General features: G+C 41.1%; 1 protein-coding gene across 3 annotated transcripts in view; it reads right to left on the minus strand.

Moving 5' to 3' along the window:
- Positions 1–6,519: 6,519 nt before the first annotated feature.
- Positions 6,520–20,058, minus strand: part of COL6A5 (collagen type VI alpha 5 chain) — a 132,577-nt gene continuing 119,038 nt past the window's right edge. Inside the window, exons 38-41 of one of the 3 annotated variants that reach the window (XM_045037621.1) lie at positions 18,801–19,490; positions 17,355–17,451; positions 16,364–16,608; positions 6,520–7,318 (exon numbers count right to left, since the gene is read on the minus strand). In XM_045037621.1, coding sequence (XP_044893556.1) covers positions 7,299–7,318; positions 16,364–16,608; positions 17,355–17,451; positions 18,801–19,490 — 1,052 coding nt within the window. In that variant the 3' untranslated portion in view covers positions 6,520–7,298. The remainder of the gene's footprint in view (positions 7,319–16,363; positions 16,609–17,354; positions 17,452–18,800; positions 19,491–20,058) is intronic. The other 2 variants (XM_045037622.1, XM_045037623.1) reach the window with 2 other exon arrangements.

Raw genomic sequence — 20,058 nt, forward strand, 5'->3', positions numbered from 1 at the left:
GCTGTGGGTGAGCAGCAAACATCCACAGCTGGCTGGACATCCTGGGGATGAGGAGGAGTGAGGCTGGGGGGGGGTGGCTGGGGGTTACAGAAAGGGAGTGGCTGATTGTAAGCAAAGACCAGTTCTCAAGATGAGGTCACTGGTTAGTTTCAGAAAGTTGCTGCTGATACCAAAGAAAGTAGCAACTTTTTTTTTTTTAATTTTTTAAATGTTTGTTTTTGACAGAGAGAGTGTGTGAGCACGAGTGGGGGAGGGGGAGAGAGAGAGAGAGAGAGAGAGAGAGAGAGAGAGAGAGAGAGAGAAAAGGAGACGCAGAATCTAAAGCAGGCTCCGGGCTCTGAGCTGTCAGCACAGAGCGTGACCCCGTGAACTGAACTCGCAAGGTCATGACCTGCAGCAAAGTCTGCCGCTTAACCGACTGAGCCACCCAACTGCCCTGAGAAAGTAGCAAATTCTTCATCTCAGAAGTTGTAAACTACAGGAATGTTAGGGAAGATGGTATGGATAATGATGATAATGAAGTGGAAGATACAACAGCTCACATGATTTGAGTATTTTCCATATGCCAGGCATTGTGCAAAGCATTATCTCATTTAATCCAATGAACTAGTTTGTATGCCCATTTATTGATGAGAAAATCCAGGCCCAGAGATATGGGGATTCACTCACAGTGGCACCACTAGTTAGGGACAGAGTTAGGACTAGAGTTCGGCACCTCTGGCTATTTTTTTTCCTCTGTACCTTACAGCCAATTTTTCTTCCCATCACGATGTGTGAAAAGAATATGGTCTTTGGAAGAACTAAGCAGACCCAGATCTAAAGCCTGCATGTCCTTGTGTAACCCTCTCTTTCTGAGTCTCAGTTTCCCCATTTGTAAAACGGAGATAATATCTTACTCTCTCTTTTGTTATCAGCATTAAATGAAATAATGTACATCATGTACTTATTAGAGCATCTGCTACACAGTAAGGACTCAACACGTGTGGGTTTTGTTTTGCTTTGTTTTGTTTTGTTTTTTCCCTCTTCCTCTTGCCTTGGGTGTGGAAATAATGTCTACTCGGTCTTTTCAGTTATCTGCCCTCTTAGGTGGTAATCATCATATATCATATTGATACTCCAGCTGGATCAACTATTTACTTGCCTACTTATAAGACACACTAAATGAAGCATTTGGAGGGAACAAGAAAATAGGAACATTATGCCAAGTTTTCGTAAATTTAACAAACACCAAAATGGCTCCTTTACCTGGGTTGCTAATATAATTAAGTGGTACTTAGCTGGTGTTCAACTGCACAATAGAATCACCTGGAGCTTTAAAAATGCCCAGTGTTTAGGCTGAGACCTCATACCAATTTCATCAGGATCCCTGTTGGGAGCGTCAGGCTTCAATAGTTTAAAAAATTCCTCAGGTCCTCCCAATGAGCTGTCAAAAGTGAGGCTCGCTGAGCTACGCTAGAGCAGTGGTTCTGGAAGAATGGCCCCAGATTGAGCAGTGTCAACACCAGCTAAGAACTTGCTAGAAATGCACATTCTCAGGCCTCACCCCAGAGTTGCTGAAAGAGAAACTTTGGGAGTGGTGTCCTCCAGGGGATTCTCATGCATACTCAAGTTTGAGAACCATTGGCCTAGATACCCAGTTCTCTCCCTTGTCCTCTGCTTCAACTAATGGATTTTCATGTCCCACTCATTGTACCTTTTAGATATTTCCCTTTTATGTCCACACATCTCCAGCCTGAACATCATGGTCCATTCTTTTTTTTTTTTATTAAAAATTTTTTTTTAACATTTATCCATTCTTGTGAGACAGAGAGACAGAACATGAGTGGGGGAGGAGCAGAGAGTGAGAGGGAGACACAGAATCTGAAGCAGACTCCAGGCTCTGAGCTGTCAGCACAGAGCCCGACGCAGGGCTGGAACCATGTACGGTGAGATCATGACCTGAGCCGAAGTCAGACGCTTAACCAACTGAGCCACCCAGGTGCCCCACCACGGTCCATTCTTGCCGGGAAAACTGATTATCCTGTGATTAGTTCGACTTTCCTTCAATCTCCTCTTCCCTCAGCAGCCAGTACCAGCCATAATAAATTCTAACTACACTCCTCTGGTGCCTCCGGAGTAGAATCTAAACTCTCCAATATGGCACACAAGGTCCTTTATGGCTGGCCTGTACCAACCTCTTTACGTCCATCTCCTAGCCTCAGGTTAACGAGGGTCCGTGCAGTCAATCTCCTTTGCCATGAACACAATAGGATTTATGGTTTAAACAAAAACCTATTTTGAGAACAAAGACCTGGGCGAGAGGATTGCTTTTTGAGGGTACTTACTGATCGTTGCTCGGCTAAATTGTATCCAATGATTTTCATTCAAATCAAAGGACCTCTTCTTGAAGAAACCTCTGGGTTCCCAGTCTGGGATAAGGATTCCTCCGTCTTCTCACAGTGCTCTCTGCACACCTTCACCGCAGCACGACTACGTGGGGTTGAAATGATCTCTTTCTGGGTCAGTCTTCCCAGCGGACCCTGCGCTCAAGGCATGTGTCACCTTTTAGTTATCTCCATATTCTCCATCTCTGGCATAAGGCATGCTATCTGGTAGGTGGCATGTGTGATGCCAAGCTGAGCTGAAAGTCTGCAAAATGCATCTACTCACTTGCAGAGCTTTAAGGAGGCGAATTCTAAGTCAGCACTTCGGGAACTTAGATGTGCATATGAATTACCTGCAGATGTTAACATGTAGGTTCTCATCCAAATGACTTCAGGTGGGAGCCCACGAAGTCTGCATTTCTTACAGGCCCCCAGGTGATATCGATGCTGCTGGCTCACGGCCCATCAGCTACACCTTGAGTAGTTAGGATTGTGGCCTCCCTTCCAAAACCACGAAACACAGGACACCTGTAACTCAATTTACGCAACAGAAGAAAGAACATTTTTACTTTGTAGAAGTGCTGGTAACGGAGAGGATAAAAGATTTATGCTGTTTACTAGTCTATTTACTGTCTATTCCTATAATATCCCAGCAACCTGGAGTTGTGTATACTCTTTTAAGAGACTGCAAACGGGCGTCTTGTGAGCCAGGCCCCCACACAGATGTTGTTCTCATCACAGGAGGCGAGAACTTCCTTATCGGCGGCATTTGTGGGCAGGAGAGCTTCTAGCTGTCACAGGAATTTTTCTCAGCGCACAGTCCAAATTCAGTTTGGAAAGTAGAAGCTGGAAAGAAGAAGTGAGGGAGGCCAACAGGATATTAGCCAGGATTAGCAAGATAAGTAAGGCTTATTCATTCATCCCTTCCCTGTACAAAGAAAACCAGTTACTGAGCACCTCCTACTCTAAGTTCCAAATGTGCTACAAAACGAGATCCTCTAGGGTTGTCAAGGTGGACAATGGAGGGCTAGAGAAAATGTTTAGTCCAAAGAGAATTCCAGACTTTGGGTCAGAGATGGAAAGATGTTCCAATTATAGAGTCCAGTAAGAGCTGCACAAATGTTCAACTGTGGTTATTCAAATTCTCAGCCCTGCTGCTCACACTCGGATAAAAGACCTAGGAGTCAGATTTAAGATGTCAAATGAAGTTTTCCAGAGATATCACAGGATTCTTAGTCATCTGTAATTCCGACCAGCTGTTCTGCAATGCGTTGTCCATGTCATGTAAGGCTGCTGTGCGCAGCTGTGGGTCATTTCTGAACAGAACCCCTAGGAAAGTATGTACTTTCTGCCTGTTCCATGGTTCCTTTTTGGGGGCATGCAATTTTGTTGACGGGTCACTCCATATTCAAATAGACTGGCTGTTGTGGAATGGTTCAAGATTTTTTTTTTTTTTAAGTTTGCTGGGTTTTTGTTAAAGATTTTAAGAAAAGGCTTTTCAGCAACCCACCACACCTGCTGTGGCCTCAGCTTCCACCATTTCCAAGATTTCCAGTCCAGTCACACTGACCCCCTTTCAGCCCTGCTCACACACTGCCCATTTCCCCACTCACATCAATGCTCATACACACACACCCCAGCCTTGCTGGCTTTTCTCCCCTTCTCATTGTTCATGCCAAGTCCCTTCCTACCTATCCAACCAAACCATATTTATCTTTCAAGGCGAATATGTTTATTCATTCATCAAATCCTGGCCCCTTAAGGGCCAGGCACCATCCTGGGTGTTGGGGGTACAGTGATGGACAAGTTAGGGGTGCTCGCTTGGGTGCCTCCTGGGGACTTGGATGAGTGAATTAGACACTTATAACCACTATAACCCTCCTGGCAAGGACCTAGAGCAAGAGATCCAGTACTGGGAGAATATGCAGTGTGGTGGGTGTCCCCTTGCCCAGTTTTGGAAAGTTTATGGAAGGCCCTCCCAAGCAGATGGCAGCCAGCGCAGAAAGATGAATAGGAGGCACTGAGGGAAAGAGGTTCCTTGCAGTGGGAAGAGATTGGGCTGGGAAGGTGAGTAAAGGTCAGGTTTTGCCGGGTCTTTTAAGGCATGGGAGGACTTTGTACTGTTATCTTCAAGGAAGTGGAAGGAGAGGATTCATGATCTGTAAGTACAGATGTGGTGTGAATCTCCTTTATTCCTTCAAGTGTTCTCCCGTGATTGGAATCCCAAGTGACTTTTTTTTTCCTTCTTTGATTTCCAAAGCAATTACTGGCTTGACTTAGCAGCCTTACTCGGAATTTATGCACAGTATTTTTCATCATCCTGTGGTCATTCTCTGCTGTCGGTTCTCTACTTCTTTGTCCCCATAGCACACGTTCAAGTATTATATTTGGGGCTGGACTGTCCAAAATACATAATACACTTATTTAAAAGCTCCTTATATTTACAGCGTAATTGTTCCTCCAGTGAAACAGTGTCACTTTATGTCACCCCTCTTACATCTTACCTGCGTCAAATTGTGCTGTTCAGCCTCAAGGGACCACTCAGACACAAAATTCACGTGAAAAGTGAATGCACAGTCAGTGGTAACATAAACCAATTTTATACATTGGGATGCAGACAAGTTTCCCTGGTCCTGGTGCTTTGTGTTCCAATTGTTGTAGGTTACCCAGCTCTAGCAACCTTGACTTAATGCAAACTCATCAAGGGAAAGGTCAGTTATACATACGTTTAAATTCCTCACAATTCTTTTTCCTTTTTTCCTTTTTTTTAAGTTTATTTATTTTAGAGAGAGAGAGAGAGAGAGAGAGAGAGCACAAGCAGGGGAGGGGCAGGGAGAGGGGGAGAGAGGATCTCAAGGAGGCTCCATGCTGTTAGTGCAGAGCCCAACGCAGGGTTCAAATCCACGAACCGTGAGATCATGACCTGGGCCGCAATCAACAGTCGGCCGTTTAACTGACTGAGACACCCAGGCACTCCCAAATTCCTCAGAATTCTTAGCACGATGCTGGATGTAGCATAAGGATTTATTTGAGTTTTGCATTTATTTTTGCGACTGGGTTTATTCTTTTTAAATTATGGAAATGTGTCAGGCATTCAAAAATCTATAAAAATAATACAAAGAACACCAGTTTTTCAATACTTAGTGTAAGAAATAACACATTATAATGGCAATTGGACCTCTGCTTTACCCCTCCTCACTGAAAGATCACTACTGTCTGAAATTTGGTGTTCCATAGGTGGTGTCATATATGCTCTTACTCCAGTTGTGGGCATTCATAAACAGTAGGCCTTGTTGCCTCTCGGGTTTTAAGAGGTCGTATAAATGATGTCATAATGTGTCCTTCGGCAACTTATTTTGTTTCAGTATTACCTTTGTTATTTGTCCACTGTTTATCAATGCAGCTGCAATGTAGCAATATGCCACAGGTAGGAGGATTCACTTGGCCTCACCTCCTCACTGAAACACACAATGCTCTGGTGAACCAGTGCTCTCTTTTGCTTCGGGGTGTACATGTGTGACAGGTTCTACAGGCATAGAGACCTAGAAATGGGACAGCTGGGCAGAAGGATATGTGCATCAGCAACCTAACTAGATATTGCCAACCTGCTGTTCAAAGGTGGGACCATCTACTCTTCCATCAGCAGAGTGGGAGTTCTTCGGGCTTCACATTCTTGAGAACCCACGTTACTTTCAGCTTGAGGGATCTGATGTATTCCTCCCGCGTGCGTTTACAGACACACGCACAGATCAGGATTCTTAGGGACAAGCAGAACTTTAGTTTACTGAAGAGTCGAGTTTGCTTTAGAACTTCCCAGAGACCAATGTGTGGCTACTTTAAAATTTTCAGCAGCCTAGAATTGGTTGGATTGTTTGAAAATTATTCAACGACAAGAGTACTGTTAAGGAAAATTATGTGGGAAAAGTACAAAATTGCCAATGGGATCACCCTATTAGCATAGTTACTTTTAATATATACAAAATATACTCACTTGGCAATTACTAGTTGCCTTGATCAAACTGAAAGATTTAAAAAATGAATTCACTACTGGCTTATTTTACATTATATATACATTTTCCAAATATGTCTAATCCTGTACTGCTCTTCCAATGGGTCTGAGTTAGCCTACAGGTAAATAAAAATGAACAGAACAAGCTTCCGGATCAGACTTGCTTTTATTTTAGAACTTGTCTCTTGCTCCATTGTAATTCCCAAGAACAGCTCCGATCATATAGAATATTCATGTGTTTCTCAATTGTTTTTCCCAGCAAAAATCAAGTACGTACAAAGCAAAGCATGCTAAAATGTAAAACAAATGATCACAGCACAAAACAACCGCTCACAAAATTAGCCTCATCTCACTTTTTTTCTTTCTCACGAGTTCCATTCTTTTCTAAATGTTCTGGTAAAGAGCAGGCTTTGACTACGGTGGTAGCAGCCTGCCAGGTAGGTTTTACAGGGCGCTCAGGTCATGAGGGTGGCACGAAATCGGAAGCATGGACGTGGGTTTCTAGTTCTATGAAGAGAGAGAAGACACTCCTAGTAAATTCTAACTCCGCTTTTTACTCAGCAGTCCAACTTGAGATGCAGACGTGATGCAAATGAAAGTCTTTAGGCAGAGAGAGCGTCCGTACAAGAACCGTACAAGAGCTGTCAAAGAAAAACTTCCGTTAACTCTTCCTGGTCGGTTGTCCCCATTCATGGAAGAAATGAAGCCATTCCTAGTTTCTCAGTTCTGCTCCTTGATGTCTTCACTCCGAAAAGTCTCCCTCTCAGATTCGTAAGAGAACAAATTTAGCACGTCATTAGCTGATTGGTTTCATGAGAAATTCCTGCCGCTCACCATTCTCCTTCCAGCAGATGATTTACAGTTTCTAGTTAGCACCACGTGGAATCACACATTGCCAATGGAGCTGTCTTCCTTTCCTGCTCTGATCATCTTGGGGCCTCACCATCTGCAAAACATAAAAATATGAATTCGCTCTTAATGTCAGTGGATTTGTTTAAAATGTTCCTCTCGACTCTTCTTTTGCCACATATGAAATGAGCACACGTTGTTTTGTTTTGCCATTTTCGGTAGTCAAAATAAAAGGGCAATGTGATAATGGATACAAATGAGCAACATATAAGTAGAACTATAGATAGGCTTCCTCCTAGGAAAATGCTGGTGCGTTCATCATCTGAAATGCCACACTCAGCACATTCAGTGGCTGGTATCATGGATTCAGGGCTAGAAGGAATGTGCAGAGCTAGGACTCTGCCCAGAATCCTTCTGATCTTTTTTAGCATTGACTTGGAGGACAACATTCCTTCCCTTCCCATCCCTCTTTCCCCCTCCTTCCCGACCACCCCCATGTGAGCTTTTGCTTCCAGCATCTTAGGAGGGCTGCTGGAATGGCTTTAATCACATGCAGCATGAGTGCCTTGGAGCTTAAAGCCCTTCCCAAGACAACCCTTGGCCAGTCAATGATCCAGGAGGGAGTAAGAAAGCCCAACTTCTTTGTTTCAGATCAGGATGCTCTGCAGCATTAACTCAACATGCCGGAGCGCCTGCAAAGACCAAGTGCTCTACGGTACTTGGCCCGAGATGACACCCTTGTTTGTCTCCCACTCTTTCCCTGTTTGCTTCCTCCATTCCCTTTCCGCTTCTCCTGTCAGTGAGTACTATCTCAATAAATCACATGCATGCCAATCCTCACCCCGGGCTCAGCTCCGGGGAACCTGGCCCAAGGCAGGATATGAGAGATGATCCCACCTACTTGTCTTCACACACTTGCTTACACACCCGCCTCAAAGGAAAACAATCATGTACTCTTGCCTTGCATAGTTTAAAGTTAACATCTAATTATTTTTTCATTAGGATTTGAGGTATTAGAAAAGGATGTGTAATTTGTGACATATCATAAAAACTGATATTTAAAAATAAAACTGCCACATTTTTCTTTTAACTTACCATATAGACTCTAAATATCACAGTGATTCGACAGCACCATTATCTATTTAAAATACATGTAAACATGTTCATAGTTAAAAGTCAGATATTATGTAGTGTTTACTTTTCTCCTTAAACGTGTATTTCCATTGCACTTCCCCCATAGAATTTCATTTAACTGTAACATATTTATATGCTTTAAAACCTTTTATTGTCTGCCTAACAATAATCCTCTGCAGCAAAAAAATATATTTAAATGCACATTTTTCATTTTATATGGCTATAAGCTTCTATGTGTTAACATTTTTTTTTCTGATGGATTACCATCACAACTTATCAAAACAGCATATATATTTAAGTTTTGGTAATTTTATCATAAAAAAAGTAAAAATTTTATTGGACATGCATTTCTTATTGAGAGGCATAGTTTTTCCCTATCATTTTTACTTACTGCTACTACAATTTATTGTCAGAGTGAGGCAACGTCTAATATTAATTCTATTAATATTTACTATTGTAGATTTAAGCACTGATAAATAGTTGACACAGATGGGTTTTGAAGGAGTTTTATTAGAGCAATAGCAAATAGTTCTTTGAATTGTTTCTGAGTTATGTGTCCAAAATGACCCCATCGTCTTTCAAGAGGTTTTACAAAGGAATGTTACCCAGTCACTGAATGACGTTTTCTCACTTCTGGAAAATGTACCCCAAAACGCTTCACTAAACTTATCAAATGGCTATTAATAATACCAGTTACTCCTTCATTTATGGGTATGGTGTTTAACTTGAGAAACTAAAATATGGCTGGAAAATTCAAATATTGTTAAATTAAGCACACTTGCCATGTATCCTATTACTATATTTTTTGATAAAATAATAATATTTATTATAATGTTTTATATATTTTTTCTTCAGAATTTTGAAGCTCCAACTTAGCTCATTCACTCTATGGGACATATCCCCAGATAGCCTAATTGGCAGAAGTGGTCCTTACAGTAAAACCAATCAACACCTCATTGTGTGATGATGTCTTATTTATGATTCCATTCATAGGTAAATGATTAAGGCTATGATTTTTTTGGCCTAATGAAACAATGCTTGCTCTCCATCAATATTTCATGTATAGACGCTTTGCTTTGTTCTCACAGATTTCTCACTTAGAAGCGATGCATCTTTTGGGGCCCCTGGGTGGCTCAGTGAGTTAAGCTTCCGACTTCAGCTCAGGTCATGATATCGCAGTTTGTGAGTTTGAGCCCCGGGTCGGGCTCTGTGCTGACAGCTTGGAGCCTGGAGCCTGCTTCTGATTCTGTGTCTCCCTCTCTCTCTGCCCCTCCCTTGCTCACGCTCTACGCGTCTCTCTCAAAAATAAATAAACATTAAGAAAATAATAAATAAATAAATAAATGAAAGAAGAGATGCATCTTCTGCCAAGATTTGGGAAATGGAAGAGGCCAGGTTACTAAATGAAACTTATCATCACTCCTACCATCCTCCATTTAGAGTCTACCTGAATTCAGAACATCTGAACATGACTTCAAATACCTCTTTTCTAGCAACACGCATTTTCCTTAACAGAAACACATACAAGGTGGGAAAGACATGAAGCCTTATGTGGCTTCAAGGAAGCCTATAGATCCAGTATTTTGACTCCTCGTTTGATACCCACCCCCTATCCCATGCCTCCCTAGCAGGGTTTACATCTGGGCAAAGCACATAATCAGATTCAGAATGGCTGAGAAAGGGGCCCCTGGCTGGCTCAGTCAGAAGAACATGTGACTCTTGATCTTGGGGTTGTGAGTTTGAGTCCGACACTGGGTGTAGAGATTACTTAAAAATAAAATCTTTAAAAAGAATGGTTGAGAAATATGCCATTTCTTGTGTGAGGTGTGTGTGTGGGGGGGGGGGTGGTATTTGTAAAGGGAGGCAGGAAAGGAGACCCTCCATGATTCCTCAGATAGAGACATTCTCAGTAGACAGAGTCCTTTAAGAGTAGTTCTCAGAAACCCATGCACTGGGAAGTCTTTGTGTGACCCCAGTAGCCCCCAGTATGAAAAACACTGGCCTTGACCAAGCTCCTCATACACAAATAAGAAAGCTGAAGACCAAGGCAATCTGGTGACCATTTGAGATCACAAAGCTAGCTGGTGACAGAACCAAAATTAGCATCTGGGTAGCCTCATTCCCAGTCTGACATTCTTTCCACCATGACCATCAACTCTAATGCGATTTGTCATCATCACTGTCATTATCATCATCATCAATATCTTAGATAATAGCTAATATGTGTTAAGCTTTCACTCCATACAAAGTGCTGTTCGAAGCACTTTACATTCATATCACATACATTCATATGATGTATGCTCTATTATTATGTCCATTTTACAGAAAGGGAAATGGAAGCTCAGAGAGACAGAATAATGTGCCTAAGATTACATGACTAGTAATTGCAGAAATAGGAGTCAAATCCATGTCCCAATTCAATGATCCCTGGATTCACTCTTTCAACTACTATTTCCCAAAGTGGTTTCTATAAAATATTAGCCCAAAAAGATGCTGTTACAAGATTTTGTGGTCATAGTGGTTTGACTGTAGCCCCTCTCTCAGAATCACAATGAAGATGAACCCATTAAAGGCACTGAGAAGTCCTGCAAAAATGATACCTACTTATCAACGTTTTATAGGAAAATTATTTTTTTCTAATTACCTATTAATGTCTAGTGAGAAGACTCCCATTAAAGAAGACTAATTTAGGCCCAATATCTGTAACAGTAGGTCAATGGTTCTCAAATTCTAGCCTGCATTAGAATCATCTGGAGGGCCCCAACTCCAGAGTTTCTGATTCAACAGGCCCATGGTGGGATTCAAGGATCTGCATTCCCAATGACTTCCTAGATGATGCTGACGTTGCTGGTCATTGCTGGACATTGATATTAGAAAAATAAAGACTAAGAAACAAGCCCTAACTTGGCATAGTGGGAAAAGGAATACAGTTACACTTTTTAAAATCCACATTAAAATCTTGTGAATGACTACCCTACGACCCAGCAATTGCACTAGCAGGTATTCATCCAAGGGATACAGGTGTGCTGTTTCGAAGGGGCACATGCACCCCAATGTTTATAGCAGCGCTATTGACAATAGCCAAAGTATGGAAAGAGCCCAAATGTCCATCGACAGATGAATGGATAAAGAAGATGTGGTGTGTGTGTGTGTGTGTGTGTGTGTGTGTGTATGAGGAACTTAAGATACAAAACAGATGAACATAAGGGAAGGGAAGCAAAAATGATATAAAAACAGGGAGGAGGACAAAACAGAAGAAACTCTTAAATATAGAGAACACACAGTTGTTGGAGGGGTTGTGGGGGGGATGGGCTAAATGGGTAAGGGATAGGGGGCATTAAGGAATCTACTCCTGAAATCATTGTTGCACCATATGCTAACGAACTTGGATATAAATTAAACAATAAATAAATTAAAACATAAATTAAAAATAAAGTAAAAATAAAATATTGCAAATGTACACTATAATGAGCAAAAAAAAAATCTGTGCATTAAGTAGATGGATAAAATTAAAGCATCAGAAACAAAACGGGCACATGAAAAGAAAAGCCCACTCTCTTTGGGAAAACAAAGATAAGCATAGCAAAGATAAGCATATAAAGGGTGATTCCTCTTCACAGTGGATTTTTATTTTTAATTGTCCAACATATTGTCAGACTTAGATCATTCATGCAGGGATAATACTAGTTGATTATGTGCCAAGCACAGTGTGTATTCTGACCTTCATATGTATCATCTTCAACCTTTCAACAACCCAAATAAATATTTTATTATCTTTCTTTCGTGGATTAACTTTAAGGTGAACTTGTGTTCTATAAACATAATTGTAGAGTATAAATCTTTGTGACAAAACGGTATGGACTAGGTACTGTGAATATTCTTTGGTAAAGACACTTTTAGATATCTATAGCTTCCGTTTTCTTCTCTGTAGAAAAGATACAGGACGACCTAGTGATTTCTAAAGTCATTCCAGTTTCAGATTCTAATCTTCCACGACCCAAGAAAGAAGCCAAACTGACACTGCCTGAAGAGACTCAGACTGATTTCTTGGAGCAGAGCTGGCCAAATGTTACCACATCAGGCTGTTGGCTAGAACTCTCTGAGCGAAATGAATAAAGACATCATCAACTTCTGGATGTAGGATATATAATTAAGTAGAAAAATGGAGAAAACTTCTGGAGGAAAGAAATTATGAAGAATACTAAACAAGAAAGTATTGGTAATGTTCACTTGATAATCCTTTTGAGTCTACCAACCTTATGATTTTCAATAGGAATCTCACCTCAAGATATCTAACAGGACTGAATCAAAGGAGATTTATTGCAGTGTTTTTCAAACTTGTATGCACACTGCAGTTGCCTTTGGAGCTTCAAAAAAATGGATGCCTTGTCTCACTCCCAGAGAAGATGATTTAAGTGATGTGGAATGTGGGCTGGACTGTGGAATTGTCAACAAATACCTTGGTCATTATAATGCACAAACTTGGGCAATGCTGATTCATAGGGTTCTTTCCTATGATTACATTGTTAATTATATCCCCTACTGTGGACTGAACTGTGTCCCTCCAAATTCATTTGATGAAGGCCTACACCTTACATGACTGTATTGGGGACAGGGCCTTTAAGGTGGTGACTAAGGGTGAATGCAGTCATAAGGAAAGAGATGTGATCTGAGAAAAATATTGCCCTTTGAAGAGGAAGTGACACCAGGTCTGTCTCTCCACCATGCGAAAACAAAGCAAGAAAAGGTGGCTGTCTGCCAGCCAGAAAGAGAGCTCTCATCAGGAATCAAATTGGCTGGTGCCCTGATCTTGGACTTCCCAGCCTCGAGAACCGTGAGAAAATAAATTATTGTTGTTTAAGCCCCCTAGTCTATAGCATTTGTTCTGGCAGCCTGAGCTGCCTAAGACATCCCCTCTTACACTCACTCTATTTCGGATCTCATTCCTTCCTCCAGCGTTGGGAAAGGGTACTGAATCAGGAGCTGCCAGACCAGGGTCAAGTCCCAGGAAGTCACTAAACCTCTTTGAGCTTCAGTTTCTCCATCCAAGTATGGGGGGTATTAACTCCTGTCTCTTATACAGGGTTTTGGAGGGAACTCAATGGGACATGTATATGAAATTACCTTGTAGACAGTACGTCTCTGTACATGGGTGAGCTGCAGCTGGTACCTGCCACTTTCTCTAAACAGCCTCCCTTTCAAATCCCCTCATAGATCTCCCTCTGGGTTTCCTCCTCAGCATGTTCTCTCAGCCATCTGGTCCCACTCATTTGACCTCACCTCCAATTCCCTGGTTCTCCCATCACTGGTCTCCTTCGGCCCATGTCTGCTAGCAACAACTCCTCCTACTTTTCCTTTATTTGAGAAGATCTTTATTTTGCCTTCATTCTGTTCACTGGATAAAAAATTCTGTGTTCAGAGTTCTTTTACTTCAGTACATTAAAGAAAAGGATGTTTCACTGTCTTCTGCCTTCATGGTTTCTGATGAGAAATCTATGATCATTTGAAGAGTTGTTCTCTTTTTTGGTAACATGTAGATTTTCTCTAGCTGCTTCAAGATTTTCCTTATGTTTTGTTTTCAACAGTTAATTATGTGTCTTGAGTGGGTTTTTAAGTCTGTAAAGTTTTATATCTTTTACTAATTTGGGAATTTTTTGTCCATTATCTCCTCAAATATATTTTTTTCTGAATAAATCTAACTTTCATCTCTTTCTACTTCTAGAATGCCAGTGAAACAAATATTAGGCCTTTTGATATTGTTCTATAAGTCTCCAAGGCTCTGTTAATTTTAAAAACTCTCTTTCAGATTACATAATTAGTCTCTCTTCAAGTTTACTGATTCCTTTCTTTGTCATCTTCCTTCTGCTTTGGAGCCCATTCAGTGAGCTTGTTTTTAAATTTCAGACACTGTATATATTTTTTACTTCTAAAATGTCCTTTTGGTTCCTTTTTTAAATTATTTCTATGTTTCTGCTGAGAATGTTATTTCTGTTCATTTCAGTTGTTTGCCTTTACTTCATGGAGCATAGTTACCATAGCTGCTAATTTAATGGCTTTGTCTATTGGTTGTCTTTTCCTCTCAGAATCGTTTGCATCTCCTGGTCACTGTATGTTGCCTAATTTTGGATTTTGTCCCAAACACTTTAAATATTATGTCGTATAGACTTGAAGTATTGTTATAATTCTCTGTAGAATTGTTTTTTTGTCAGTGGGCAATCAACTGGTAGGTTCACAATGCAAGTGCTATCTCACCTTCTGTGGGCAGTGGTTCCAACCTCAGTTTAGTGCCCAAAGCCTTCACCATCCTATTCCAGGTCTTTCCATTCACACACAACTTAGGTGAGAGCCCAGGGCTTATGCAGCTCCCATAATTAGAATTAGAGGATCCCCTTCTCCAATTGTCTTGCCTCTGGGGCTACCCCCACATGCTGGCCAACAGGGCCTATCTTCCTAGTTCCTCTGCCCAGAAAAACTGGGTTTCTCTTTAATTTTAGCTAGCTAGCCTTTCACTCAGCTCCGAATTGTGCCCACTTCAGAGCAAAACCATGAGAAGAAAGGGGGAAATGGGGATTTCTTCCACCAACTCTGACAAACAAGGGCCCTTTTTCCTAGTTCTTCTGCCCAGAAATATGGGGGTTCTACTGAGTTTTAGCCTCCTGCCCCACTGCCATCACACAGTTCCAGGACTGGGTCTGCCCTGAGCACAAAATCACAAAAGAAAACAGAAAAGAAAATGGTAAACTCATGCCCCTTCACAATATATCTGCTTTTTGTTACCTTTCAGAGATCTCAGGTGGTTAGTTTTTGTATTTTTTCCATAGTTTTCAGTTGTAGTCAGTGGGAGAGAGGGGCAGTATGGGCTTAGTCCATCTTGACTAGAACTAGATATTTCATTGTATTTATATTTGATTTTTCTTTTCTTACCTTTCTCTCCCCTTTCTATATTTTTCTGTATTTCTTCTACTCTCATCGCTCTTATTTTCCATCATTTTGCTGATTTTGTTCAATATCTATACATTAGCTATGCTCACAATTATACTCATATCTAATACATATAGTGTAGATGTATATATGAAATATCCATTTGTCCCGCATACATATATAGCATTGTGCATATATACTGCATACCTATATGGTATTTCATTGCATAATCATACCAAAATTTGTCTATCATATCTGCTGTTGGGCTACTACAAAGAGTGCTCTTATGAACATTCTAGTACATGACTTCTGGTGAATATATATTTTTCTGTTGTGCATATACATGAGAGCAAAATTGCTGGTCATAGGATATGTAAAGTTTCAGTTTTCACAGATACCAAAGAAGATTTATTTTAAAGTAATTTCCTATACAGTTTTGGTACACGGCAAAATAGCAGCTGTAAAGCTGCTCTAGAGCCTACTATAGCTTCCTGTTCGTCATCTCCCGTGTTTTCTTTAGCTGTAGGTCCAGAACCATCTCCTCACATAGCCTAAGAATCTGCCCTCAGCCTCCAAAGAGATCTCAGAACCGCAACAGCCTTGCACATTCTAGGCACCACGGGGGCTGGGGCTGAGCTAGAAGCCCACATCTCAGAGCAGGCAAGCCCAGGGTGCTATGGGAGATGGCAGACCCTCAAACACTAGAGGCTCATTGTATAGGTCCTCCCCACCCCTACTTTGCACAAGGATGTGGGGATCTGCTTGCCTACCAACGACCTGTGTGGTCTTTGTTCTCACCCCTCCTGTCTCCATTCCCTGACCCGACACCAAGTATTTACATCGACTTCTAGTTCTGGTTTTGTCAACACCACTGACTCCTTTTTTTTCTTTTTGCCTTTCTGGAGTTTTATCTGGTTTGCCTCCTCATTTGGGGAACCCCCTGCAGCCCCAGATGATAGGGTCCTCTATCTTGTCATCTCCACCTGTCCCAGTGAGTTCTCCTTGCTCATCCTTGCTCATTGTCCACTAGGGGAAAATCCAAACAAAGGTTCTTCAGGGTCTTCGATTCTATTGTACCCAAGGTTACCTTTTTTATCCTGTCGTTTACCATCTGCTAGAGCTGGCATTTCTTCTGCATGTGCCTCTTCCTTATCATTCATCATCAGTTCTCCAGTTGAAAAAAGCATGTATAACTTCTGGATCAAATCAGTAGTGGTCCCAGAACCATTACTAGGATTGTTCCCTAATACAAAGGAATGCTGCTCCTGGGAACCAAATTCATCAACCAGCTCACTGTTTCCTGTCTCTATTTCATACACCCCAGGAATAAGGCTGAGGTGACAGAGAAAAGAGATGAAAAACACATTAGCCAAGCCCCTTGCAGAATTAAATGTAAATACAGGCAGACATATAACAGCAATCAATTTTATGCATGTGATTAGAACAGTCCAAATGCAGTTTATGGATGAAATCTGACTCAGGGACAATTTTTTAATATTCCAAAGAGAAATTAGAATGTTGTGTCAGGGGTTTAGGACTCCAAAGCAATATTATTTTCATGACTGAATTTTTATTGAGTACTTAGGGTTGTACTTTGCAAAATCAAACTTAAAAGAACCCTTCCTACCAGTTTTCATATGGGTTCTGTTTTTTGAATGGCGAATGTTTTTGTTGCTTTGAAATTTTTTCTTTTGTGTTTTTCTTCTGCTCTAAAATTGCTACCGCTAACCTTTGATATTATAAGTTGTCTGTTTTGACAGTACTCAATATTAGTGTGGTGTTATATAAGGTATTGATAAGAGCCTCTGCTTTTTTCATAAAAGCAACAGAAATGGAAACATGGTTCTTTCTAATATGGTTCACATTCTATGTGCTATGAACCCTAGATCTGTGCAGCCATCACAAACCAGGAGTATTTCAAACGCGTGTGCGCACACACACACACACACACACACACCCTGCTACATCCAACAACCAAACTTGCATCCTGAAAACTCAAACACCATTCATGTCAAGTTATTTTCATTAGGACTGTTTCCAGCTGTAGTATTACCCAAACTGTGATTTTGTCAACTCACAATACAGTGTTTCCTGAGCCAACGGTCTCTGGGTTGGGAGAGGTGATGTTAACACACTTGGCTATCAGATCTGCAGGGGGATATTTGTTGATGGCACCTGGAGAAAGAGTGGCTGGTTAATCTAAATTTTACCCTTCTGTATTCTATCGCCCAAAGTCAGTTCATCTTTTCTTGTGATGTTTTCAAGATCAAATTAATTTTATAAGGGACTCAGCAAAGTAGACACCCTCTTGACATTGCAATGCCTCATTGGTAAAGTCAATGAGATACAGCAGTGATTCAGTAAAAAATTCTTAAGCTCTGTATGCCACAGGCTTGTGATGTGATTCAAAGATATTTCTCAACCCCTTCTAACATCTGTTTCTTTCCCTTTAACAGGAAGATCTCTCCAGAAGACACCTTGAGCTATTGAAATGGTCTGCCCTATTTACCTTGGGGTTGGAAGAAGGCATCATTTTTTTTTTTTATGCTACTATATATAAATCCTGAATTCCAAGATTCCTAAGGGTCACATGAGCCCGGTGGCTTTGCGAGTGGCAGAAAATCTGCATCTCTGTCATTTCCTGGTAAATTTGCAGGAGCTGCAGATAACTACGCAAGGTGGCCTCTGCCTCACCCCTAATCCCAACCCAGGCCAGGATTGGCTTGATGCTACACGCTCTTGGGTATACTGCTATGCCCATGTCTAAAATTGCAACACATGGACAGAGGCTGGGGCAGTCACTGTCACTATAAAAAGACACCCTTAAGCCCCTGCCTGGCTATGCCTGAGCCAACTGTCTGGGACAGAGGCTCTAGAAGAGATTCCTTCCCATGGCTGAAAAGAATTAAAGTCATAGCCAAAGGTAATTTATAGTGAAAGATAGAACAGAAGTCCTTGGAGTAGATGGAGGGTGGTGGTAGTGGGATATTACTGATTACAGCAGTGTCCTTCCTTAAGGGTATAGGAGCTGAAATGTAGTTTAACGAACAGGAACACGGATGGCTCTGGGGTCAGAATGCCTGGGGCTGAGTCTAGAATTCACCAACTATTAAACTGTGAACTTTTGAGCCATTTATTTAATGTCTGAACCTTACTTAGTATGCTCACATGTAGAATGGGGATACTAATACTTTCCTTTGAGGGCTGAACTGAGAATTAAATGATATAATCCATTTAAAGAATTTGGCACATAGTACCAAGTACATATTAAACAGATTAGGGTTAAGAGACACTTTTTACCTATATGGGGATTTTTCTGGCTAAGACTTTGACAGTGCAGCAGTAGAGTTCAAGGTCAGTAAGACCTGATATTTTTCTCTGGTTTTCTCACCCCTACTCACACCTTAGACTCTACCAGTCTCCACTGAAGTACGGAGCATATGACTATGTCAACTGGTGGATTGTACACAGAGACATCAAATCCATTGCAAAAGCAATAGAAGAGAAAAGGTTTAATGACTTACGTCTGATTAAATGAACAAATGGCTTGACAAACTTGGTGATATAGTTCAAATCTGGCTTGTGGGTTCGGCCAAGCTGGACTAAGTGATGATCCAGTGGGTGGCTGGCTAATTCTTCTAATTCCTTGTCGTTGTATACAGAGCCAAAGGAAAACACAAATATGGAGTAGCCCTGACACTTGGCTCTCAGAGATACATTTCTTAAGACTTCCTTGTCTAAGGGGTTGGTTTCTCCAGCAGATATAACAAAGATAACTTTGTTTTTCCTCAGGTTGGGGGTTCCTACAAAGACATTGTCAATTGTCCACTGCAGAGCATGGCCGATAAAAACATCTCCATTGAGCTGTTGAAAAGAGTCTTGGAGATGATGTTTCATTTGGTATATACTGTTATAAGTAACCAAATCAAATTCCAGGTAGACAGGGCATTCTTCACTGTTGGGCATATAGCCTGGAGGAGAGTAGCTCAGGACTGCCACTCTGTCTCCTAACATGGAGGTCAGTGGGTCTGGGGCAATGTGAAAGTAATCAAGCACTGAGATTAGAAAAGTTTTCACTTCCTGAAACTCCTCATTTCCTATTCTTTGGGAAGAATCTATGAGGAAAGCCACATCCATGTAATATTCTTGAAGAGAGGTATCTCCAGGCTCATAAGTAAGACCTGGTTCTTCTTTTCTGCCATGGTTTTCATGTCCTGCAATAGAATAGCTCAAGTCATTCTTTTTAGTAGAAGGCTAAATTTGGAGCTCCTAGCCAAGGATGGCCAATACACATCATGGGATTTTTGCCATGCTTCATTCCCACACCCATGGCAGACATCATTCATCAATTACAGTACTTATTCTCAGATACATTTTCCACACATTACATGGGAAACCACTGGGCATTCAACAGGGGCCGTCATGTGAAAAGAAATGTTTGCTAGCCCATCTCAGATCTCTGTCAAAAAGATCTTTGATTGATCCTCTAGCTATTTTCATATGCAAGATGAGAAACATATAACTATTTTTAGTGCACTCTACATGATCACAAAATTTGCATGGATCTAATTATTACGCAGTGACCCTTAAAGTATATATGTCAAAATCACATTTACTGATGTCACAAACACTTGGACCATTATATACATGTTCAAAATATGCGCCATAGTGTGATGTCATGAGAGCAAGTATAAATGCTGATTTTAGAATCCAAACTCTTTGTAAGACATTAAATACTCTAAGATGTTGGTTAAGTGCCAGTCTACAGTTTATTGGCCCATG

The sequence above is a fragment of the Felis catus genome, chromosome C2 (genome assembly GCF_018350175.1).
Source record: "Felis catus isolate Fca126 chromosome C2, F.catus_Fca126_mat1.0, whole genome shotgun sequence".
NCBI lineage: Eukaryota > Metazoa > Chordata > Mammalia > Carnivora > Felidae > Felis > Felis catus.